Below are 27126 nucleotides of genomic sequence, written 5' to 3'. Positions count from 1 at the left end.
CTGATACTGTTTAAGTGACTGAGTAACTGCCGATTTGCCACATTTAAGATGGCGGACGCTCTGACGCATCGCAGCATAGGCAGAACCCGCCCAATGACGCGTCTACTCTTATATTATGTCTATGGTGGAAACCATATGCTGCTCCTGTACCACTTAAAGATTTATTAAAACATTAAGTATAAAAAAACAAAGACGGAAAACATGTTTGTATGTTGTTTCACTGTTTCAGTCTGCATTCAGTATGAGTAGAAAAGCTAGAAGGGCCCAGACCGTGACAGAACCCTGTTGTTGGGCTGTCTGTGAAGCTAATAACAGCTAGCGCTAGCTTACAGCTCTGTTGTCCGGGTAGTTTACAACTTTGCTGATGCACATGAGCTTTATGTTGCTCCGAAACATCTGTGCCATACAGTTAGCTTTAGCATGTAGCGCCGTAACGCTCACGGTCTATTTTCAGATTAATTAGACCCAAATGCTCTGATGAGAACTTTCCGGGTTGGAGTTGGTGGCTTGTTTTGCTAATTTACCTCATTCAACCTCCCAGGTATGTTCTTTATTATTCAGCCTGTTGTGGATGCCGCTGTGTAATTGAATAAATTGCCTTACCAGATTAAATGTTAGCTTTTAGTCTTGGACTGTATGAAATAAATTTCTTAATAAATGCAACTTACGTACATGTGTTTTCTTCCTCTTTATGACGCATTTTTTGACTAATGCGAATTATATTCCGAAGCGACTCATAGTCCAAAAAATATGGTAAGTGGAAGGAAAAGGGGGGCAGTGAGCTGGCAGGGGCAAAGAGAGAATTGAATCTAACAGGGAACTATGAGAATAGCCAGACATGAGGGAAAACCTAAACTTAAGAAAAAGCAGGCAGAAAAGAAAGCTCTGGCAGAACTACTAAAATAATAACAAGGTAGCTAAAAGAAAAACTGAGTCTGACAGCTATAAGAATACACTTTACACATAAATACTGAACAGAAAACGAAACTAGGATTGAAGGATAAACAATACTAAAGGTGCCAAACATCACAGGCTGCAGGATCCCCAGGAAGCTTCAATAAGTAATCAAGCCCCTGGGGATCCTGACAGAATTAGTGTGAAGGGGGAGGAATACGACACATGGTTTTTAATCATTTTCTTCTTAATATAGATCAGAAAATGATGGCATCTGGAAGCACCTTTCTCTGTAATTTTAGCTGAAAGTCTTTCGGGGGCATGTGCTTTATCTACCCGCTTTACACATCTAGTGCCGGATTTATTTATTTATTTATTGTAATATCTGTGCTTTCTTCCTTTCTAAGTAATCAATTTGGATGGAGAGGATTTGTGAAAAGATACCTGGTGTAGACTTTGACAGGTTCATTCTAACATTTGGATACACTTTGATCTAACTATTCCTTTGTAGCACAGTGCTGCTTCTACCATGCGTCACCATGAAGATATGGCTGGTGTGTTCAGGGCAACATTCAGAAGTAATTATCTAAAACACCTAGTATGGTCAGCCAAAAGTTCCTTTTCATCTCATTTGGCTCTAACCTTTGTTCTACATGTTTGTTGTATCCTCTCCACAGCTTGAAGCAAATAGAAAGTTAATTTCTTGTGGCTCTGTTTCAATAATGCATTTCTTCTTTCTTCTCCTCCATAAAGTCCAGGATTGTGGAGAGCACAGCTAACAATCTGCTAACAGGTTAGTGTTACAGCATCTGTTGTGTGGATCCGCTGCTCCACAACAGCGATAACCGTTCCATGTTTGGATCATGGATTAATCCTGTCTCACAGGTCCTTCTCTGGGATGTTGTTTTATAACCTAACCCTGCTTTAAACTTATCCCTGTTCTGTTTTCTCTAAAACATTGGGACGGAGGGGACTGAACACATTTGCAAACATAAATTCTAACATTTTTGTTCGTAAAAATAAATAAATAAAACATCTGAAAACCCTGTATCCTTTGTTACTCCTCTTCACTAATAGGTGCTACTTTGTGTTGATCTATTGCTTGAAATCTCGCTAAAATACACTGGAATTAGTAGTTGTAATGCAACAAAATGTGTGAACGTAGAAGGGGTGTGAAAACTCTTGCAAGGTGCTCTATGTAACATATTTCACTGTCTTCTCCAGTGTGTGCTTCCTACCTTTAGAACCGGAGCGAGAAAGATGGACACTCCAGTGAGAACAAACACCAGAATGCCTGTTACTCTCTGCTCTCTGTGGATTTGACAAAGAAGGCATTCACACAGAGGGTTTAGTCACTTTCAGAAGGTTTTCTCGCCATAGTTACATTGAACGTGTGGTTTGGTTATAACCAGTGACAGCCTTGAACATTACAGTTACTTTATCTGCCTGTGATCTTCCTTTGTAGATCAGTGTGGACCAACCTGACTCCGAGGAACTGTGGCTGCTCTCCCGGAGCGCTGGACTCGCTCTCCATCTTCAGAGAGTCGATGTGGGCGATGGAGATGACAGTGGCCGCCACGTACCAGGGCAGCCCCAAGAAAGAGCAGGCAGCCATGAGGACCCCCACCCAGAACAGGTCCAAGTGGTAGCCACAACCTTTCTGCCATGGAAATCAAAAGGTTTTTTTTCCCACCAACGACACAATGCAGGGAAAGTTTATTTTTCATTTAATGGTAAAAAAGGAGTGAGAATGCACCTTAAGCTTGTTCTCCTTGCGGTTGACAATGACAGCGCTGATCTGCTGGTCCATGAAGATAAGAATGGTCACAAGCAGGGCTGGAACAAAGCTGGCCAGGTATATCCACCACGGGTTCTTCCCAAAAGGCATCACCAGCCAGCCGCGGCCCGGCCGTGTTGGCTGCGAGAGAGGAGAGGACGTTTGATTATCATAAAAACTCAGAAAATTCATTTTCATGGAAGAGTAAACTCTATAAATCTGAAAGTGTTTACGTGGGCGTAATGGAATTGCTCAATGTTTTGGAAAATGTAAATATTCTCCCACTTTCTTTGTGCTTGCTAAACAAACCCAAACAAAGAGGACGCATACTGCAATACTATGAAAATGTGTTTGAGAGCTCCCAGATTTCTCGGTTTTGCTTTTTTTGTGTGAAACATAAATATTTCAGAAAATTACAACAACAAATTCTGAAAATAGTCACACAGTCATTTCTAAGGCCTTGAACCTCAGTGGCAGCCATTATTTACCAAATGAGAAAACAAAGACCCCCGTCCACACTGCAAAAATGGATCTAAAAATAAGTAAAATGTTCTTAAAGTTAGTGTATTTGTCCTTGATTTGAGCAGGTAAATAAGATTATCTGCCAATGGAATGAGTATTTTAACCCCTAAAATAAGATAATTAGACATCCTGCACTTGAAATAAGATGATGGAGATGAGTTGTACCTATTTTAAGTGCAAATATCTCATTCCATTGGCAAATCATCTTTTTTACCTGCTCAAATCAAGGACAATACATTAACTTTAAGGACATTTTACTTAATTTTAGATCCATTTTTGCAGTGCACGAGGTCCTGAAGCGACCCAGAACAACATCTAAAGCTCTGAAGGCCTCATTTGCCTCAGTTAACATGAAACGTCCCTAAAATTCCCTTCAGAGCAGCCACATCTTGTATGAAAGAGGTTCCTTACTTTAAACCGCAACGAACATGCAAAAAACGACTTGTTTTACCTTAAATTCAGTTGGGACAATAAGCTTGGGAGTCTTGAGCCCCACCAACATATCGAGACCGACAAACGTCATGATGGACATGAAGATTGAGAAGTCACTGATGAGTTTCCTGAGCTGGAAGAACAATCAGAACAAGCTCACAGTTATTTGTGGAAACGGAAAGCAGGGATGAGATCTGAGACCAAACATGGAGGCGGCTAAACACGCCTGCCTCCGCAGAAATGCGTTTGCTCTTGTCACCTTTGTGGGGAAGTAGCGGCTGAACTTGAACTTTTTGAGAGAGACGGTCATGGAGTAGGTGCCGAAGAAGAGGATGAAGGACATGAGGGCCAGGTCGGGGACGAACTTGCAGGACTTTCCGACCAAAGAGCCCCCGTACTTCAGACACTCCTTCTTGCTCAGCTGACTCCAGTCCAGAGCTGTCACATTCAACTGGGATGGTGGGCGGCAGTGTTGGGCAGACAGGAGAAGGCGAAAAGTGAAGAGTTTCGGCAAAGACACGGACAGAGTAAAACATTGTCAGCACGGGTTGGTAGTTAGAAACCACGGAGAAGTGTTAGATGATGGCAGGATCGACGGTGAGAAACAAACAAGGGTGAAAAAGAGGAGAGCAAAGCAACTTCTCTGTCACAAAGAGACGATACCGGGGTCAGCTGTGAACAGGCATTTTAGCTCCTTTCTACTGTTTTGATTCATTTCGCAGCTGAAAGTTTATGGAGCCTGGACAAATCTAGCATACAATACAGAGAACCAAAATTGAGTTAAAAAAAAAAACAAGCACTTACCCCAGAGACACTAGAGCTGTTATCTGGCATTGGAACTAAACCATTGAAGATGATTGCAGCCACTGTTAGTGAATGGTGGAGAGACACACACACACACACACACACACACATGGGGTAATGAGACAGAAAATAAGAGGGGTGGAGGAGGAAAACAAAAGGGAAGCAAAAAGAAATGCAAAACATGATGAGAATCCAACTGCTGGACATTGCTGTGAGCACTCGCAGACACATGCAGACAAACAAAAAAGGTACTCACTTGCAAAAGGCAGCAGCCAAATAGTTTGTGCGTGGTGAAAGCAAACAAGAGACAAATCAGTGACAGAAATCAATGTCCACATAAACTACCGCTAATCTCTGTCATTTTCAAAAACACAATACCAATTAGTGGGCATCTAAAAAAACTTTTTCTTGTGGAATGTTATTTGCATTGGAATTAAAAAAGTAAAAAAAAAAACTAAATAAATATTCATTGATCAACCCATCAGCATAATTTCAGGAAACAGCGTAGCAATTTAATTGTTCCATCAAAGTTTGAACGACTCATCCAGGGGAAGATTACGCAATCCCTTTTCTACAGCTCTCTTTAGAAACTTACTTAGCCATCTTATGACTAAGTTTCATTTTGTATGCACTCTGTGCACACAAAACCACAATAAAGTTTGTCTAAGTCTAAGACTTATACCAGAGGCCTTCAGATACATCCATCCCCTGGTCTTAAGAACCTCGGTCAGTTTAGGGTGCTCTCGTGCCAGAACAGTCTGAAGGACTTACTTCTGGTGGGGAATGCTGAACAAAATCAATTCTGCCTTAGATTCAGGTCACCTTAGCTCTACAGTTTTAAAAGTAGCTCAAGCTGGCCGGGCACTGTCCTGAGCTTCTGCCCGGTATGAGCAGCAGAGAAGCCTCGAGCCATCCAGCCGGTATGCGGATGCATCAGCATCATAACAGCATATGCATCTGTGTTATCTGTGATATCAGACAAGGTATCGCAAGGATGTAAAGGTTTTCACATTACATATCTTTCCATCAATCATATACAGTATGTTACTTCCTCTCTTTTGGTTCCTTTTGCTTTCCTACTGTGGCTAAACCTAGAGTTCATTTGCGTGGCAACCAAGAGCCATGCATTCAGGTGGACCAGGGATTGCTTATTTGGTCTGCATCAGAGTTGGGATGAGATCTAACGTCCGCCAAGACAAAGTGGACCCTATGAGAAAAAAACAGAACTCTTGTCCACTTAATGTGCAACAAACAGCACTATCTTAGTGGTCTCTCTTCCTGTTATCTGAACATCGCAATAGGTGTCCCTCAAAGTTCTGTATTAGGGCCAACTCCTCCTACAATTTACATTACACATCCTGGGCCACTCGTATATCGCTTCCTGTTTGTGGAAAGTATAGCTGTCAGATCAGCATAAACAGATGGTCTTTACAAAAATCTAGCTGTAGAGATCTGAACTGATTTATCACTGCAGTGATGTAGAAGAGGTCAGTCCAAAATAAGTTGTGCGCTGATGAATTTGTGCTTACCTCAGCAGGACTGACTGCTGAGGCGACAGGTTTATGCATTACCAACATTGCCCATATTTTTTTAATTGAATGTCACTAAGTGTGGTTGAGTCTTTGGAAGTGTTAATATAATACATTTCAAACCAAATCAAAAACAGTTATCCATCACATTCTCCTTCGCTAGATTTATGATTATTACGCACTATTTTACAATATACTGTGTGGCCATTGCAAGAAATACAAGACTTTAAATAATAATAAAAAATCTGAACGTGCAGTAGAGTTTGTATTATTATTACTAAAGTGGAGGCTAAAACTGACCTGAAACTGAAATGTGATTAAAGTGTGAGCAAAAAAATGTGCATGACCTTAAACTAACTAGTTTGCAGAAGTGTTGCTGGTTCAATTTCAGAGGTAAATCTTACATTGGTAGCAGACCATGAACATCTCACATCTGTCCCTGGCAAAGGATCAGCAACTCTGTAATTTTAAGTCACATTTAGTTCCCTTTCTCTGTCATTCATGGACTCTTTTTGCTGAAATGACTCCTTTTGTTGATTTGGGTATATGATCAGGTCTCTCTCTCTCTCTCTCTCTCTCTCTCTCTCTCTCTCTCTCTCTCTCTCTCTCTCTCTCTCTCTCTCTCTCTCTCTCTCTCTATATATATATATATATATATATATATATATATATAATTATGTTTTTTTTCCCCTGTCTGACACCTCTGTACTATGAGCTATTTTGGTCCTTTTTAACTGTAACTGTAAGTTGTGCCAGCTAAAGGATGTGAAAAAGTATCATCAGGAAACCCCTGCCACGACTGCTGAGCTTTCATTTCAGCTGAATCAGAATCAAAATAAATGATGCAGGTGTGAACTCATAGTTGCTTCGACAAAATATTAGTTTAGAGTTGTGCAAATTTCTAAAATCATGTCATAAATTTAGAATTTTTCACGTTTTGTTTTTCAGTGAAGATGTGCAAAACACGTGTGACATGAAAGTGTTTAAATTTTAAAATCATTCGCCGTGGTACCCCTCCACAAAAACCTGCCATGTTATAACAGGAGAAGACTTTTTAGATCTGCTTTAATCCTCCAAAAGGACCAGACGGACTTGTCTGGAACAACCCTCCCCACCGACTTCCCTGGGCCAAGGGGTGAACTCACTCGGGTCTGGGGCCAAGCACTCGCACTTGTAGGTGGTGACGTAGTCTGGCTTGAAGTCGGTGTTGATGGGGTAATACTTGAAAGAGCCCACCATCTTCTTGATGGCGTCGGAGATGAAGATGAAGGAGATGAGGCTGGAGAAGCCCTCCTCTGTGAAGCGTGTCATGTACTTGATGATGTAACTGGCATCTGACGCCACCAGGATGAAACACTGCAGGCAGGAGTGGATGCCGATCCACAAGCGTAGCTCCATGTAGTCTATGCCATTGTTCCTTTTGGACGGGAGAAGTTCAAGGAGGTACATTTAATGAGAAGAACTGATGCCCACTTCTGTATGCCGTCAAGTATACTTCTTAAAATATATTCATTAAGAATTAACGAGGAAGGTGCATTTTTCATAAGCATGCAATTAAATGCAGGATCTTTTTGTGTTTTGCCTTTAACCTTTACTCTACATTTGATGAAAAAGCTAAAAAAAAAACTGTGCACATGTATTTTTTAGCGTTGCTATAAAACGACAATCCCAGACGGGGTGGGGGAAGAGGCTGCAGCCGAACAGCCAGTAAGACAGTTGGGAGGATGTGTTGTTAGGCGAATAAGAATGACCACGGGTATTTGTCAGCTTCAATGCAGTCAAACCAATAGTCCAAAGTCCTTGGCAGTATTGGTGTCGTGTTCTTTAGCTTTACTGCCGGATCCAAAGGAGGCTCCAGAGAAACTCACTTGCTGAATTCAAACAGGAGCTTTTCAAAGATGAGGATGGGTCCAGTGGAGCTGAGGATGATGAGGGGTTGACCGCTGAAGAGGCAGAAGACAGATCCAGCCAACGCCGTGCCCAGAAAACTCTCCATCACACCCTGGTGGAGGAAACGCAGAGGTTGAGGAAGCGAAATGCGGGTTGGTTGAACGGAGAGAGGTGAACTAAATGTTCCAAAGCAAATATTAAAAGGAAAGAGCAACAGTTAGCAGCTAAACCAGTTTAGACAGAACTAGAGTTGTGTCTTGGTTGTTACACCGTCTCCTGTCTTACGGATAGATTTCAACATGGAGCACGGCTCCGTGAGGGTATCCTCCGACTTGAAACGGTAACAGACTTCACTTTCTAACAAGCTCTTTTAATGTGGATGACGTATTTGCTTTTACCTCAGATTTTCACATTTAATCAGCCCCTCTCTGTGAAATTATTTTATAGTTTCTGTGCTTTATCTCCATGGTTGTCATTGCACCATTTAAATACACAGTAATATTTATTAGGTACTTTGCATTGACCAATAATGGCTGAATCCTGGCAGGAGGCAAGGATTAGGTGACAGACATTGGCTGCTGTGTCGTGAAACAAGACTATAAGGTAACCGAGGGAGGATAATAAAATAAAAGCTAATAAAAACAAACTGAACACATGAGGGAGTCACTCAAGGTCCATAAACTGATGACTCTTTAACTAGGCCATGGACCCTCAGTCTCCTAATACTCAGCCTGTCCTTGGTGGATTTACTGGTATCTTTTGGATCACTGTCATGTTGCAGGGTCCAGTTCTGCTTCAGCCTTAATATTTTTTACAGATGGTGTTATATTTCTCTAAAGCACCCTGTGATACATGGTAGAACTTTTGGTGGATTCAATTCTCAGTTATCCGGTTCATCGCAACAGCAAACAGGCTTAAATCCGAGGCTACCGGACTGTCGCTCAGTTCTTTCTGAAAACGTTTCGACATCTGTCCAGGAGTCTTTGTCAGCTCTGGTGGCGCGCACTTTAGCAACCTGTAGTCAGTGCGTTGCTGTTTTTAAGGACATAGAGGCCCATCCTCCTCTATGTCGCACATTCTCAATCAGATGCATGCGGCGATTACAGAAGGAGACGTCACAGTGCAGCGCATCCTTTGTGGGAGTAATGGTGAATGGAATTGTTTCTAGAAGTGTTCGATAAGTTTTGTTAAAAAAAACACGGATACCGTCCGACGTCTCTCCTTGCTATCATTAGAAAGCTGTTGAGCAATGGAAGGTGACAATATTAAGACCACATCATAGCAAGATGAAGTGAGGTAAGAAGAAAGCAGCACAGCTGTTAACAACGCTCTTCTATTCAGCACTAGCTGCTGCTGTGTGTGGATGTGTGGTGAGAGACAGGAGAGGCACGTGGAAGATGGATAAAATGCGACATCACCAATCAGACTGCAGACACTTTGAAAAAAATCAGATATGTATCCAAATTAGTCCCACATTTGGATGTGGCACAAAGCAGATTTTTTTGGGGGGTGAAAAGACTGGATTTGGGTCGCATTTCCTAGAATGCTTCTAGGAGGATGGGCCTCCGTGTCCCATCCTCCTGCTGTGTTAGCAGAATCGCTGTGATTGGTCCGGACCTGTATTTGTACAGGATTTGTATAACAACCGCTGAGCCTTACCTAGTCCCTGGGTCTGTCTACCTGTCCCTTCTCACCGTGTACGACTCAAGCCTGTTCCCTGGATCCCGATCAAGCCTCAGCCCTCCTACCTGCCAGGTTTCCTGCTTGCTCCTACAGAGGATCTCTGGCTGTCACCAGATCTTCAGCTTATAATAAACTTAAATCTCAGGTCTCATGCCTGTTCAAACCATTATATTATCAACTATAGCAGTTAGCAGAGGTGACTGGAAAGGGCCTTTCAGAGAGCTTAAGTAAATTATCGGGAGCGACTGGTTTTGGAACCATTAAGCACCTTCAGGGGAAGTCCCAGGCTGTCTGCATTCAAAGAAAACCTAAAAACATTCCTAAGGTCAGATCTGTAATAGAAAAGGTTATGGGCTCTGTTCTGCGCTTTATATTTGTCAGTATTTATAATATTCATAGCCATAATGTACGTTATGATGGAAATGGGCAATAACGTGGTCCCAAAGGCATGTAAGAATATTGTGATGTTTTTAGTAATCTGTTTTAAATGTTCTCATTTTATAGCAACAGTCTGCAGAGGGACCACAGATTGAATCTGCCCTAAGGCTAAAATGTAAAACATTTACATGTACATGTTTCTTAATATATACCGTCTCTGTGAGATTAAATAAAACACGATAGTACTCATACCCAAACTATGAAACGTTAGGGCGAATTTCAGATCCCTGTGAATAACTCATAAAAATTGATGACACAAAATATGTTTGCTAGAAAGCAGCTGGCTATCTGTTGGTAATTTCTTCTAGTAAAGAAGGTTAAATGTGTGAAGTTGGCTTCAAATGTGACATTGGAATCCAAAGATGTTTGTGTAAACCTACAGTAGAAGTTTTAATGGCAAATAATTACATCATTATTAAGATCCAAATAAATCTGCTAGAGAAAAAAGCACCAACCTTCTATAGGAAAAGGTCAGTTACTTTTTGTTCATGCTGGCTGAAAGAAACATGATGAGAAAAAGTAAAGGAAACCACAGAAAATCTCTGGCAAGGATTATTATAATAGCAATGATCCTATAAATCATAAATAAATTAGTAACAAATAAATACATAACTCGTTCATGTGTGCAGGCCTGGAGTGGCTAATCGGGAGGACCGGGACAATTTCCATATTTTTACTTTTTGTTTGTGCCGCTGTTCAGTCCTGACACTGTACGGTAGATCACGTACACTAAGCTGCTACCTACATCCCTGGGCTGCCTCCGCCTCCGCTGGCAGCTTTTTTTTCTTTGACACACCCTGATGTAACACCTCACTGCTCTCGGTCAGCGATGTTTCAAAGACCAAGGGTGGCGCGGCAAAAGCTATAAATAAAAAGAGGAAAGCTCTAACAACAGACGCTGGGCAAAAAGTGCGCCACTTTTTCAATAAAATACGCTTGTTTCAAATGAGGACGATGAAATTATAAGGAAAGATGTTGAACTTTGCCTGCAAACCCCCATACAAGTTAATTATGAACTTATTCAATTTTGTAATGGTGTGACACATGATGTAATGTTATGTAGTTTAAATAATAGTATGATGTGATGCCACATAGCTGGGAATTTTTGTCTGTAGCCCCTCAGAGTCAGAAGCAAGATACAGCACCAAGTACTATGAGCTCACAAGTCCTCAGAGGGCAGGTAGGATTACTCATTTAGCTGCTATTAGAATTAATATAATGAAGATTATGGTGCTGTTCTATATGAATAGTGGTTAATGTTAGATGATTCAGCTCTACATTCATGAAACTGACCTGAGTTTATTAGATGACTTTGTAACAAAATGGGATTTCATTTGTCCTGAAAATTATGAAGTGTGATTTTTTTATTACCAAACTGAACACAGTAACTGCATTCAATTATATTTTTTAATTTATTGACATTTATTAACGCTCTCAATAAACCAACAGTAGAAAAACTGGTAAAAAATAACAATCCTGACAATACAGGTAGTTTTGGGGGTTTTCCAGACCCCAGTAGTTGGATTTTGTCGTTGTCAAGATAAACCCAAATTCTTATCACAATATGTAATTTTTTAAGATACCAATAAAACGATATGATGAAGGCCCAGCCCTATTTCAAAAAGTGATTTAGTGTCAGAAGCAGAGCCAGTAGTGATGAGGGGATTGTTCCCGTTAGTCTGGAAGAAACAGGTGAGATGTTGTAACAGAGTGTGAACAAACAAGCATCAGTTCTAATATAACTGCTTTCTATTCTATTTGTTTTTAATGTGTATGTGGACTACGAGTCTGTTAAATAAATAAATGTACATAATATACCCAAACAATATCAGTGACATGTTATATATATATATATTTATCATTAAAAAGTAAGATAGTAAATACACAAAGCCCACAAGTGAAAGGGAATAGGATGAAATCTGAAATAAATCTGCATATTTTTTAAATAATAATAGGTCATTATTTTAAGTGAGCCAGTCTGAAGCATGAAACTCCAGGGCTGAAAATGAGCCCCTCTCTGGCTCTGCTTGTGTTGATCCTGTGTCACCTGGTAGTTGTCCGTGGCGTCTCCGAGGAGGCCACCAAAGGTGATGGCGTTGGTAATGCAGCCCAAGTAGATGAAGAGCACGGCCGAGATGGACTGGATGTGGAAACCTTCGTAGAAATCGCTGGGCACCCACGGCAATTTGCGCTTTATGTCCAGGTACAGGCCACCGCAGAAACTAATGCAGCAACACAGGCAGTAGTTAGGGCACTACACACTGAAAGCGCAAAGGAAAATATATCTGCCATTCCTTTTCTGTGAATTTATCTATGTAAACATTTCTAAAACAACACTATTAACCCTGTTTTAGATTCAAATTGAGGAAGACAGACTTTTTGAGCACTTCCAATTTTAAAACTAGATACAGAGGACCCTAAAACAGCTTTAACAGGCAAATGCAAGGGACATTTAAGGGAAGAAAGAGAAGATTTTTTGTATATAATCATGTTAATTGCAGCCTAGCTTCACATTCTCATGGAGAAGCTTCCATTAGTTAGATTGAGTGAAATAAAGAACCATCAGATAAATCTTGTGGTGATTTTGAGACAGAAGAAGAAAAAGGAAACCTGAAGCTCTGCATGCTTTAAAAAAAACACCTTTTACTCCGTTGCTCAAGTCAACATTATGCTACTCATTTAATGTAAATGACACCTTGTAACATTATATTTTGATATATTCTTTAGCTTTTACATCAAACTCATTTAGGAGGTGTCATTCTATCTTTTACAATTTGCAGCATCACTTTTTGGAAACACCACTCTCACACGATTTCTATTGTCAAACGTTGTTTACTAATATTCAGAACATTTCATGACTATATCCACCGTGGCAAAAAAATAAAAATAAAAACTCCAGTTTCAGCTAATGAACCGGGAACCCAGACCCCCATCACAATCTTTTATTTTTGCACCAAGGCCCACCTGTGTTGTACCAAACTCAGCCTTTGGAATTGGTTTGGCTTCATCAGACTATAACACATTACTCCACAAATCCTGAGGAAAATCTAACCAGAAGAGAATATTTTCCTCTAGCCGTAAAAGCTTCTGCCTTTTAATGCAACTGCTGTGCCCAGACAGAGGGAGAACAGAGGAGACTGTCACAAGCAGACATTTTATCCAGCTCCTTCACTCATGGCAGCGGTGTAGCCAACAGGACAGAACGCTGGCATGGAATCTAAATGTGGTTTAACAAAATATTAATTTATGGGTGTGCACACTTTCACAGACAGGTTGTTCCTCTTGACTTTTTTTCTCATATTTTTTTTCCCTTTAACAGGCTTGCTTGTTTCTCAGTTGGATAATACCGGATATAAGGTCAGAATACAGTAAATTAGATTATATGTTCTGGTGAGGCTCGTTTGTCAGATTAAAAGTATGTTTTGAAAATAGCATTTATGCAGATATTGAAAATATTTGCTTAAAGCCCACATTTTGGTATTAAAGATGTTTTCTCTTTTATTGGTGTAATGTCATCTAATCTTAAATGTTGTGTTTCCATCAGCTGTAAATGAATTGTGGATTGTGAATGGTGTGTGGAATTAATCTACATATTGTGCTTGACCTAGTGAATTAGGTTACTGAAATAAAAGTTTCTAATAACATTCTCATACTGAATACCGATACACATCAGATGACAGATAGAATTATAGATAGATAATTCTGACAGGATTTCCATCGGATGAACAGGGTTTTTTTTTTAATCCACTGTAGCTTTCCACATTTTTGATGCAGGTAAAGTTCAATGAGCTGGAGCCAAAGTGAGCAAAATGGTCAGCATGTGGTGTGGTCCCTGCTAAAGAGCAACCATATGCACCTTTGTGGGGGTTGAATTTGTACCAAAACCATTTCAGCTCAGAAAACCAACTCAGATTTTCCTGCCATGTGCCAGATTGTAGCTGTTTGCATCCAACACTGTGAGCAGATGGCCCAGAGCTCTGAGCTACCTACCGACCAGTAAAGGCCAGCTCCTCTCCCAGTTCATGCTGTACTGGCATCTCCTCGTCCTCAGCGAGACCTCCTCCTCCTCCGGCCATTCCATTCATCTGACCCAGCTCGTTCAAGGATAACACCGACTTCCTGTAGGAAAGGTGCACAAATAACAGCTGAGAGTCAATCGGACCTTTCTAACGATCGCATACTGATTGCTGCTGACAGGAGGGCTGGATTACGCCCATCATCAATCTCTTATCTCCTGTTTTCCTGCACGACACACTCTATTTTGCTGTTAAGTCTACATCATGGACAACAAAGCGGCTTTAGTGAACATTGAGAGTCATTGTGGAATGTTTCCTTCTAATTCTAGCCCAGCTCCTTGAGCTTAGAAAAACACAAACCTTTTGTCAGCTGTGGTGACTTTCTTTGGTGGCTCAATACGGATTTTGGGGTCCCATTCTCCAGGTGGGAGCACAATGACTTCATCCAAAAACTCATCTATTCCAGCAATCAGGTCCTCCCGATCTCTGGCTTTGTAGGCAACATCACTGAAAAGCTTGATAGATGAGATAAAGAGTGAGAAAAAGGATTTTACCACTTCAGTTTGTTTCCATAATGTTTGAACCAAAGCAAAATAACCATTAAAAAACTTGAGCCCAGTTTATATTAACAGCATAGTAAAACACTTTGACGTCAAACCCCATAACTCCAGACGAATGTTTTAGGTAAATCAGCTTAACAATTGGACAAATGAAGAAAAATAAGCAAAATGTACAATGTGATAGCTTTTCAAAGCCATTTGTCTAAAGATGAACCAGTTAAATAAGGGAATCCTAACTCCAGATTGAGTAAAATAAAGAACCATCAGATAAATCTTGTGGTGATTTTGAGACAGAAGAAGAAAAAGGAAACCTGAAGCTCTGCATGATTTAAAAAAACACCTTTTATTCACAGGCCAACACACCTGAAAGTTAAAGGACACCAGCCCTTAAGGGCCAGACTTTGGACCCCTGAAAAAAAGAAATAGCTCATTCAACTATTTGACAGTCCACAGTCCTGAGCATATTTCCTTCCTGATTTATTTATTTTATGATTTAGTTTCCACAGTTCAAAGGTGTGCCTGGATATTGTAAGGACGCTAAGCCGTTTGTGTTGTTTCTGTCCTTTCTGCTGCTGCAACTGCACATTACTCTTGTGTGCCCGCTTTAAATAGCGTGTTTCTATTTGCACAGACTGCTGTGTGAGATGAGTGCAGAGGCCAGGGACAAACTCCCTGTGACGGTTTCAAGTAATCAGAAAAAGATGCTCACCGTTCTGAAAGCATTCTTTTCTGAAATACTTCAGCTTGTTAGTGTTGTCATGTAGCAAGTAAGATTCATTTTATTACCAACACACCACCTTCCCCATCATAAAACGAGCCCCCTTACGCCATAAACATCCATTCATGACCAGCAAACATGGTATTTATGTTTCTGAAGCTGATTAAGCCAGTATTTTCATTGCACTGACTTACTTTAACTGGTGTTAAATTAGGAAATAGTTTTAAGTTTTAATGATATACTTTATGAAAAATACTCACTAAAATCACATTCGTTAAAAAACAATGTCATGGTGATCAAATATCCCAATAGAAATCTGATCTAACTGTCTAATTGATGTCAAACAATGAATCTATAATGTTCTAAATGGAAGTAAAAGCACTAAAGGCACATACTTTATGTTTGGGTTTCAGTAGCAGATCATAGTCTTATCTGAGAAGAAACACTGGTGTCCTCGGACAATGTCAGGAATGCTTCACCTAACAAAGACGGGATGTCACTGAGGCATTTTTTCACACAGTGATGGGGACTTACATCATCCACCATTAGGGTTGCTATAGCTCGTCCGATCTCATTATATGACTTGGCCTTTCCTTGGGGTCCCAAGAGAACAAAGAGGAATCTGCAGAGGAAAGCACATGTAAGGGACGTGCTGGCATGGCAGATTTCGGCTGCAGGACGGTGAAGGGATGTGGCTTTTTTACCTGGTGGGAACTGGCACCTCTGTCAGGCCTCCCAGTGTCGTGGCCTGGGCCAGGCGGACAAAGGCGACAAAGGGTTTGTTGAGGAAATCTACTTCACCCACTAAGACATTGGATGCCTCAGCATCTCTAGGAATCTTCTTCATGAACTTGTTCTTCAGCTACAGGAAAAAAGAAGGAAAACGTAAGACCGTGTTGACACACAAATTTCAAGCAACACCAGCGTCTGATGTTTGTAAAAGGTTAGTATGTATCTGAGCATGTATTCATGTTTAAATCTGTTTTAAATGTGTTCATACACCTTGACTTTTCTCACTTAACAGACACAATGCCTAGCATTGTGCTTAAGAAAAGAGTGCTTTGGCGATGAAGGCTAACATTATTGACCCGGATCAAGCTAACAGCAACAAGAGGAGCGCCACTATAAACACTGATCCCAGTGAGGTAATTAATGTTATAAAGGAGTTAAAAATTGACCTCAAAAGAGACACTGAAAGCTTGAAACTCACAATAAATTACCCGTGGTTAAGAAATTAATGCACATCAATCACAATCAAACACAATATTGTGATAAAAATGCAAAGAACGAGTCAAAAAACATTGATTCAAGTCAAAAGACAACTCCTCTACCCACTGAGCCCCAGTGGCTCGGAAAGCTCAGAGAGCTAGAGATAATTTACAGAAGTTCCAGAGGAACAAATATGAACATAGATTTAAACACCATGATCTGGTGAGACTGTTGCCTTGTTGATCACTGAATGCCGAGGATGGGCAGTGACATGATGGGCTAACAGGACAGGAAAAGGCTCTGCAGAACCCGCCATCACTGAACCCTCTTCTCATGAGAGTCATTACCTTTGACTCTCAGATAGGGTCAGAGCAGAGGATCCTTCTCAGTTGGGAGTTTATGTATGCCTATGACTGTTATATTTACTGTCCTGGTTTAGTTGTTGTTGTTTAGAGGTAATAACCCATCTACTTTCTGTGCTATGTATGGTAGGATCTTATGACTTTAAACTTGCTTCTCTAAATGTAAATGGCATGAGTGATCCAGTCAAAGTGGGACAGGTGTTAGCAAATTTAAAAACGGATTAGACACAGGTTACATTTTTACGAGAAATGTGTATGGTAAGTTAGAACAGTTGGGTTTTCTAAATCTTCAGCTCTTGTAAAAATAGTCACAGAAGGAAGGGGGCTACTCTGATCTCTAAGTGACAATAATTGAGATGAAGAGCGTAGGTTTATAATAGTCAAAGCCACTATGCTGTATCTCCAGAAAGCGACAGCAAATTCTTTAAACTTTTATTTGCCGCAATCATTTCTGAAAGTGATCCAGTTTTAGCTTGTACCAAAGACTGGAACACAATGTAACGATTTAGGGTTTTGCTTGGTTCTGGACTAAATTAGTTTCCACTTCAAACAGCCCCTGTCACCTCCCTGCTCACTCCCCAGTCAGTTCAGTCATCTGCCCAGATGGTTTCCACCTGTCACTAATTTAGTTCCAAATCTGCTCACCTGTTCACCTGCCTTCATATGCCTGCCTCACTCACTGCCAGATCGTCTTATCATCTCACTTGTCGTCACTCGTGCCCTGCCGCCGTACTTTTTCTGTCTTTCTCTGTGCTCCACCAGCTTGGACTCAAAACCGGTGACATGTGCTCCTCCTGTTGTTTTTTGTGAGCTATTTTTTCATTAAACACCTTTACCATTACACACAATCCTGAATCACTAAAAAGACAAACTGCTCCTAGGTGTAGAGACCTCAACATGTCAGTCAGAGAGATGAATTTATACAATGCTTGGAGACACTTACACGGACTACAAAAAGACGTTCCTCACTACCTAGCCACTCAAAAAGTACACTTCAGAATAGATGACTACCTGTTAAACACCACAGATAGGCATGAGGTATGGGAATGCTCCATAGGAATATCTGATATATCTGATCATAATGTGAATTATTTAACTATACACTTAAATAATATACTGAAAAACACTCTATAAAGATTAAATATTAACATCTTAAACAATGAAAAGGAAGTAAAGGAGATTAAAAGGCGACTGTGATACTAAGGATGGTTAAGTAGAGTCATAATTAAAGCAATAATGAGAGGTAGACCACCTTACTTAGAAAATACATTTGGAGAAACAACTATGGACCAAAATGCTGAATAAGTAACATTTTTAATGAAGAACTAGAGAAGAAATTGAGACTGACAAAAAAAAAAAAACTTTTATGAATCAGGCCCGAAAGAAATTATGAAGTAGATGCCTCAGAACACAACGAATAATAAAATCAATAAATAGGATTAGAGTCCCAAAAATCAATAGCCGTGCCTAGCCTGTAAAACAGAGGAAATTCACAAGATTTTCAAGGCTTACTTTGAAACCTCATACTCACCGTCAGAGACTGTTACTGTGACTGATGAGGAAGATATTAACAGAAATCTGTCAAAATACAAAATAGGGAATAAACTTTGCCCATGAGAAGAGAACAATTGGACTCAGCAATTAGTAGACCGAAAAATAACAAATATCCAGGGAGTGACAGCTTCCCGAGTGAGTGGTACAATATCTTCAAATATGATCTTACTCCCATGTTGCTGGAGCTAAACTGAACCGTCAGCAAAGCTGTAATACCACCATCATGGAGTGAGGCTGTGATTTTAGTTAGCTCCAAAGAAAATAAAAAACATAAAGAACACTGCGAATCCTATTGCTCAGTTTCTATTCTAAATATCAATTGTTACCTGTTTCCGTCCATAATTTCTAAAGGATTGAACATTTTCTGCCTGAGTGAATTGATGACGATCAGGCTGGAAGGCAGGCAAACGCATGACAATATCAGGCGTTCTCTGCATACTATAGTCTGAGTGTAGACCTCGTTAGTCACAGAGAAGGCAGATATAGTGGATGATTTCTATTTAGAGTATCATAGAGGTTTGGTTTTATTGATCAATTTGTAAAATGTACACAAACTCTACACAGTAATCCCTCCATGAGAATCAAAGTCAGTGGTCATGACAGCTTTAAGCCTGGTGCCAGGGCTGTTGCCTCAGTCCTACTCTTTATTTTGTGATGTACACCAGGCCAGTGGCTCCAGCTATTAGTCAAAACAAGGAGCTGGAATGAAGAAACATTGAGAAAGATACACATAAAACCAGACTTTTTTTTAGACAATGTTATAGTAGGCCTATACCTTCAGAACCCAGGCATAACTCTTCTCAAACGGATAAATATTTTGGATCATTATAGTCAGGTGTTGGGACACCATTTAACTATGACTAAAAACACCAGTTTAAAAAGTATAAAAAACTGAAATGGGACAGTCTCCATCAACAAAGATATGAGAAAGCGATATAAGACAAAATATGACAAAATGAATAGCATGTTTCAGAAAATCTAAGAAAACACTAATTGATCTTAATGAATTTTAGTTTTCAAATTGATGAAGTGAAAATAAATTTGCTGTCAAGGTTGCCTTATCGTAACTATTAGGGTCCCAGATTCAGTTCCCAGTCTGGGATAAATTGATATCCTGATTTATATGGGCAGGAGCCTGACCAAGGCTAAAATGGTATCAGGCTAAGTAGAAACACATCGACTTAAATGAGGAACCTCCTCAACTTCAGACTAGGTTCAGCTGGTATTATTAACCAAAGGCAGGGAATCACATAGTTGAGGAAACCATAATATGAAACAAAAACATGAACTGGAAGGAGACTGCAAACTCCTAATGTGGCCCTCTCAGACCTCTTAGTTTAGACCTGGAGAAATCTAAATTACATGAGAACATGGCCCTGTTCATAGATCTTCATGACACAGAAATTAAAACTGGGATCTCAGCAGGATTTAATGAACTGATAGCTGCACACAAACAAACTCCTAGAAATGATGTGTAAATTGTTTAAGAGTTTCCATAAGCAAAATGGTGTACACTCATTGCATGGTGAAATAAAATGGGAACAAAAAATGAACATTCATCTGAGAGTCGGTGGTACACAGTTGATGGAGGAAATTTGGTGGAAAGAAGCCAATTAATTTTTTCATCACAGAAAAGTTAGCAATTAGGAGCACAGCAGCGCTGCTGGAGACTATGTGGGGACATGAAGGCCAATGCCTCCCATGTTTTTCGCTCCTGTGCAGAAACCTCCACAGCTTTGAGGACTTATTCGCCACATTTTCAAATATTTCATCAGTAAAATGTTTTGAAAACAACTTGTCATCGTCATTTACTTCACAATTATGCACTACTTTGTGTTGGTCTATCACAGGAAAGGCCACAATGATACACTGAAGTCTGTGGTTGTGACGTAATGTGAAAATCTGACGGGCACAAACCCAGCACTGCAGATCAACTTTTTTTTTTTAGATTTAATGATTTCTAAATATGAACTTATCACAAAAAAGTTATTGTGTGTTTCTTTTAACCCCCAGTAGCATTTACACACAGTAACCCTAAAACGAAAGCAGCGTACATTTTAAAAACCTCCTTAACAGTTGTTTTTTAAACACTGCTGCAGTTAGCAGATCTCTAAACAATGGCCCAATAGGAGTTACTTTTTTTATCAATAAATTGCCATGAACAACTCTTTATGTTTGGAGGTGACAGACAGACAGGCAGCGGTGAGCACAAAGCCCTGAACAAATGATGGCTGACGCCGCTGTGACCGGGAGAGAGCAGCGGCGATCCGGCCCGACCCGCCCGGCTTCACGTCCAGGTGTGGCAGGAAATCGGGCCGAGGAACAAAGACACTCGATAACGGCGAGCTTTGTCAATAATCCACAGCCAGAACCCGCGGCTACATGTGAGCGCTGAGCACGCGGACCGGACAATGAGATCCATGTTCTTCCGCTGTTCGGCTCGATATTGACACTGACAGGGCAGCGCGGGCACACAGGCGCACAGTAACAAAAAAATAAAATAAATATATCACTTGTCCATTGTTGCATGTGACCCACTGCACGTCTGTAACTCCTATTTAAAACATCCAGCCAAACACTCATTGCAGGAATCCTTGTTCCTGTGACTGAACTAACAAGCGGCGCACAGCCTGCATTGTACTCTCTGAAACAAATCCTCATTGAGCTTTTGCCTACATTATCCCTGCCAGTGAGTGACACTTAATCGTGACCTGTCTGTTTCAAAGCTCGCCGGCCTAATCCCCCACAACAACAGCACGCCCTCGCAAACGCGTGTCTCTGGGTTTAAGCCGCGGCGTTGCGTCGGCGAAATTAAAAGTAGACGCATGCGTTCGCACGCCTTCTGGGCCACTTTTGACGACAACTGCAATGAAAGGCTGATGACATGTAGGACGGAGATTTGAGGAGTAGTCGATTCAATACATTGCAGAGAGCAACTGAGACAGGAGATTGGTGACCTTTCCAGTAATACAGAGCAGCACAAGGGAAAATCAGTATGGCTTGTAGGTTAGCAAAAAAAAAAAAAAAAAAAAAAACTTAGATAAGAGGGGAAACTACATTTGAAATAAAAAAGTTTCATGAAGATAGAAACACTGACTTTCTTCATGTTTTTGTTAAATATCAGGTGATTGGATTTCTTAGGTAGTTACACAATGAGCGGTTGGTCTGTGAAGTCATAGTTAGAACCCACCTGGTCTGTGCTGGGAGTGTCGGCAATGTCATTCATACTCCGGCTCTGAGCGTGACCTGCAAGGGAAGACACGTATTGAACGCTCAGATCTACGGTCTTTCAGATCATTAAGAACATTCATCATGCCACGCTGTTACCGAGAGCTTTTCTCAGACTGCAGGGTCTGCATCTACAGAGCCTATTTGAAGGATGGGTTTAACATTAAGACAACATTATAGCATCACAGTCACACCTGGGGAGGAGACTACACACTACACATTATATATTAATGTTGTAAAAAATTGCTTACACCTTGAGGGAAAGAGAAAAGTTTGGAGAATGTTGGGAAAGATCATGTCTTGTTGTGTTTGTGTTCTGTGTAATCTGTATGACAATAAAGTTTCTTGATTCCTGAAGAGGTTTCTTCTGTTTTTACTATTTTTTCACCCCTAAATATTTCAGGTCATCAAACAAATGTTAATGTCAGACAAAAAAACCCGAGTAAATACGAAACGCATTATTGAAATGATATAGTTTCGATTAATTGGAGAAAGAGACTGCCCCGACCAACGTGGTTTGGATGTGAAAATGTGAGCCGTGTGAAAAAGTCATTTTTCTAAACCTACCGGTTGTGCCGTCCGGTCGGCTGCAATGAATGCCATCCAGCATTCATGTCACCTACAGCGACGTCATGGTCCTGATTTGTTTGTGAGATTGTGTTTGTGTGAGATCTCCATCTGAATACAGGATCTTCACTGGAGGTGTGTTGGTCTTCCTGTACACTACACACCTCTGTGCCATGTCCTTATTGGTCTGCTCAGGATATTAAGAGCTGCAGGACGAGCCCTCCTTTCCTGATGATCAGTCTTAGTAGAGTCAAGCCTCCATCTGTGATTAGTTGCCTCTATTCCTTGAGTTTCTCTGTTTCTCTCCAAGAAGTTCATCTAGAGAGCAGTTTATTTCTGCTCAGTGCATCCTGCGTATTTTCTGTGCCTCCTAGATTGAAGTTATCACTGACTTACTTGTCAAACTCCAGATTCAACCTCTGTACGATATAATTCTCTGGGAATTTATTCCCTCCTCCATGGCCATCCACTGCAGCCCCAACCTCCCCTGCCATATTCTGCCTGCCCACTCTCCAACCCTCTGATCATTCTCCATCTGGAGCTCAAACCTCCGTCGTCCTCGCTCCTGAAACTCAGATCCTCACTGTGCTTCCTCCAACCACATCCTCCACAACTCCGACCTTCAACTTGAATCTTGAACACTGACTGAGCCAAGTGTGTTCTGCTGTGCTCTTCTGGGTTCCTTTAGTGAGCTCCTGGTTCAGTCACCCATGGACTCATTTTGTAAGGCCAGGCACTCTGAGGAGGGTCACCATTGTTCCATGTTTTATCCATGTATGAATAATGCCTCTCACTGTGGTCCATATGGGTCCCAAAGCCTTAGAAACGTTCCTGTACCCACTTCCAGACTTGTGAATGTCAACGAATTTCTGTCTCATATGTCTTTGAATTTCTTTAGATTGGGGGCATAATAGTTACCTTTTCAAATGGTTTTGCCGACTTCCTGTTGTCAGACTTGATATAATTGATTCTACAATAGGATTTCCCTTAAACCAGGGGTGTCAAACATACGGCCCGCGGGCCGCTTCTGGCCCGCCGAACAATTTAGTCTGGCCCGGTGGCTCAATGCATTATCATTATTAAAAAAAAAAAAAAAAAAAAAAGACCTCACCAGATTTGACTTTCACAAGTGGAGCAGCACTGCTTTTGTCATAGTGCTCCGCTTGATTTATGAATGTGTATATTTTATTATGATTCGTGCAGGGATTATCGCAAATAATCTGGACACTACAATGGGAAAGTAGGAGAGGAAAGGAAGAACAAGAAGAAAAAAGAAAAGGTGAAAGAAAGAGGATATAAAAGGAAATGAATGATAAAACAATTATTGAAAAAAACATGTACTTCGTTTAATTGAAAATCTGCAGTTCCTATATTGTCCACGAGGGGCGCTGTGTTTTAATCAGCAGATGGTAGCACTGAGCTTCAGATGTGGAAAATTGATTTTAAATAATTTCTTAATTTTTATCTGTTTGATGTATTTTGTCATGTAGGACAGTGTTTTTAAGTTCCAAAAAATGTGAATAAATGTTTTTCAACATTGTACAATCACTGTGATCAGTTCTTATGCATAATGCACAAGTAAATGTTTAACTGAGTAAAAGTATTGTTGAAATTGCACATACTTTTCTTAAAAACGCTGAGGTTAATCATAATATATTGTGTAAAAGTGAAATCCATTTAATATAAAAATCAACAACAAGTCCACTTTTATTAGTTCTATTTAATCTTGCAATAAGTTTACTCGTGTTGCCCTCCTGAGATCATATTAAGCTGCATGCGGCCCCTAAACCACAATGAGTTTGACACCCCTGCCTTAAACGAATAAAGTTATTTTACAAAGAGCTTTTGTACTTACTGAGGTTGTGCATCTAATAAAATTATTTTGAGCCAAAAACATTTTAGCGTGACACAATATTGTAACAGGGAGCTTTATGTCAGCTTTGTTTTTAATCTTGTTGGAGCTGATTGAGTGATGGTCACTGTATGATCATTTCTTATGGTAAAGCACCAGAGTCTTCTTGTAAAACTGGAATTTCTGGTGCATTTTATTTGGATTTTAAGCAGCGTGATTGGTTTTGAAAAACGTTCATGTTTCCAGGACTTCAAACGAGCTCAGGCAAGAAAACAGCACTCACGTAGGCGTCCGTAGTTAGCGGCCTGCTGTTTGAGTCGAAGGTCTTCAGTGGATCGGTTAAAGTTTGGCGATTGGCCCTGACCTGGACCTGGACCTGGACCTGGACCCGCTCCACCTCTGGGAGGACCGCCACGACCTGACAGGAGCAGCAAAGCACACACAGAGGCAAACAGCAACTAAATAGTTGAAGGTGATGTTGTATGATTTACCAAGCAGCATGTGCTCTGCCCTGATGAGATGGGGAAATGTTACAGTGATAATTAACTCATCAAACATTAATGTGTCCCCTGTGGAGGATATGAGCCCTGCTGGCTGCTGGAGAGCACGGGCCCATTTACCAAGGGCTGTAAACATAGGCACAGCGCATTTCTAGACAGAAACATCTAGTTATGTGACAGAGCAGAACGAACCAGTTACTAATGAAGAAAAGCAGTGATGGTGTTTCAGTGTTAGCTCAGGAGATGGCATTATGGCCAGCAAAGTAGTGTTGTTGACCCACAGATTTAAAACAAATAACCTCAAATGTCCTGCTGGTGACATGAGAATTATTGCCGCTTATAAAGAGTAAGATATTCATCATGCCTTGCTGAGACAGCCATTTGTGGAACCGTTGGGGACACTCACTTGCAGAGGAGCCGGACTTGCCCATGTCGGCCAGTGAGCGGTGAATGGGCTTCTTGGTCTGATGTCGATGTTTCCTCAACAGCACAAAGCTGATCTTCTCTCTGAGATCGGGCGATAGCATGCCTTCTTCTATCTGTCTCTCGATGATGTCATCTGCACAGAAACGTGTTCAGTTCACAAGAGATATATGGCATTGCTTTTACCCAGAAACCCTTTATGGTTAAAGCATTATTCTGTGCTTCAGGTACCCAGCACGCTCAATCAAAAAGTTTAGGATTTTGTGGACTACAAGAAAGGCTGAACAAGAACAAATCAGATGCAATTTCTTAGAGAATTTAAAACTTTCTTAGCAGAATTAGCTACACTACTATCAGCAAATCTCTGGCTTCCATTTGTGCCCCAGTCACCTGATTGGTGAACAAGCTACAGACTGGGCCGCCCTCTCAGGAAACAATTTTTTTAAAAATTTGCTATCGCCAAAGAGCAGTTGCTAGAACTTCTAATGATAACGAAAAGTAAAAATACTATGCATATATCGGCAAAAATATATTTTTCACTCCTGTTGCTGGCGCAGCTAGGTTTATTGTTGAAGGTTTGGTCGAACAAAATATAGTTTGATTTATACAAACAGGGCGAGCAAAAAGTTGGCTAAACATTTCCTTTCTGGAACGTTCTTGCCTGATGATTCTGTTTTGTGAAGTGCACCAATCTCCTCAGCTACAAAACACCCACACAACATGAAGCTGGCTCTCCTGTACTTCACACTTTGGATGGTGGTTTACAAGCTACCCTCTTCTTCCCAATTTAACAATGGTCATTATGGTCAAACACTTTTAACTCCGATTCCATCAGACCAAAGATACAGTATGTCTCAAAAAAATCGAGATCTTTGTCCTTGAGTTTATTTGTAAACTTTATTTTTATGTTTCTTTTGCAGTTATGGCTTCTTCCTCTCTGAGTGGCCTTTCAGCTCATGTCATTGTGTGGATGACACGGTTACCAGCTTCAGGCACTACTTCACAAGAAGTTTTGATCTGGGCTTGAAATGCACATTGCGCACCTAAACACATTCAGTTTAAACACAGAAGCCACAATAAGGATTCTTGATCTTGATCATGACTGAGCTGGTCCCTAAATGGTGAAAACTTTGGAGATTTCCAAACAGATGAATGGGGTGCCTTCAGCCATCTGGATATTGTACCCAAGGTTCACAATTCTTTTTGTGACATTTTACCAAATTGTTGTCATATTTTCCACAATTAGCAGTGTCTTTGAGGTGTTGCCTTAAAATACATCCAGTGGGCTGCCTCTATTTAACTCAAATGTTAATTAACAGCTTATAAAGCTATGATATAATTTGGGCTTTCCAAACTGCTTGAAACCATACTACTTTTTGGCAGAGAAGAAAGTAATAAAAAACATTTTTTATTCTCTAATCTTGTATTTAGCGAATAGAAAAAAAAGTTCTGACCAAAAAAAGTTAAAGCTCAGACTGATATCATTTTCTGTCATGAAAGAGTAACATCCTACAGTAATATACATGACTTCTGAAAAAATGAATTATTGCAAATCAATTAACTGACATTTACACTGACCAGTAAAAAAGTTGAACATTCATCAAAGATCCTTTTTTTGAAAGTTAAATGACAATATTTCAGATTTGTTTTTGAAATTAGAGATTTGTTTGCTATCATTCAGAATTTAATGTAAATTAAGGAATACAAAATATTCCAGAATCTCATCTTCTGAAGAGCAGAAATTGATTATTTTCATTATGTTTTGGCATCAATTAGTTCTTCCAACTTTTAAAACTCGGTTTTATGATATTGGGTTGACTTATAATTCTTATAACTGTCACGCAACCTTACGGCATTTTATGGCATATAGCTGAATAATTTTTTGTTTTTTTATCATACATACTAGCAGGTAATCTTGTTGCTCACAGGTTCCTGTAGTTAGCTTGATTTGGTTAGTACAGAAATGATAAAATAGATTTTGAGCAAGATTGATAGCTTTCTTGAATTATATTTAGTCTCTCTTGACTTGTGCAAACAATTTCCCTGAAAAATAGTACAAGTCCAACATAATGTTAAGCATAAGGGATATTTTTCTATGTATTAGGTTACAAAACCCATTACCTTACAACACAACCTGAACAAAAGTTGATATGCTAATCCTCAAAACT

At 40.3% G+C, this 27126-nt stretch overlaps 1 protein-coding gene across 3 annotated transcripts in view; it reads right to left on the bottom strand.

Annotated features, from left to right (window-relative positions):
- slc4a5a (solute carrier family 4 member 5a) overlaps positions 1-27126 on the bottom strand; it is a 56794-nt gene that overhangs the window by 12065 nt on the left and 17603 nt on the right. For 2 of the 3 annotated variants that reach the window (XM_021308951.2, XM_012849459.3), the window contains 16 exons: positions 24942-25094; positions 24319-24453; positions 21579-21634; positions 15968-16125; positions 15798-15885; positions 14346-14500; positions 13960-14088; positions 12017-12191; positions 7827-7960; positions 7104-7375; positions 4430-4464; positions 3885-4076; positions 3645-3758; positions 2651-2812; positions 2376-2554; positions 2133-2205 (listed from right to left, as the gene is read on the bottom strand). In XM_021308951.2, the coding sequence (XP_021164626.2) occupies positions 2133-2205; positions 2376-2554; positions 2651-2812; positions 3645-3758; positions 3885-4076; positions 4430-4464; positions 7104-7375; positions 7827-7960; positions 12017-12191; positions 13960-14088; positions 14346-14500; positions 15798-15885; positions 15968-16125; positions 21579-21634; positions 24319-24453; positions 24942-25094 (2210 nt within the window). The remainder of the gene's footprint in view (positions 1-2132; positions 2206-2375; positions 2555-2650; positions 2813-3644; positions 3759-3884; positions 4077-4429; positions 4465-7103; positions 7376-7826; positions 7961-12016; positions 12192-13959; positions 14089-14345; positions 14501-15797; positions 15886-15967; positions 16126-21578; positions 21635-24318; positions 24454-24941; positions 25095-27126) is intronic. The other variant, XM_021308960.2, reaches the window with a different exon arrangement.

Source organism: Fundulus heteroclitus, chromosome 12 (genome assembly GCF_011125445.2).
Source record: "Fundulus heteroclitus isolate FHET01 chromosome 12, MU-UCD_Fhet_4.1, whole genome shotgun sequence".
NCBI classification, from domain to species: Eukaryota; Metazoa; Chordata; class Actinopteri; order Cyprinodontiformes; family Fundulidae; genus Fundulus; species Fundulus heteroclitus.
Note: the sequence above shows the minus strand (reverse complement) of the source record. Positions and strands in the feature narration are given on the sequence as shown.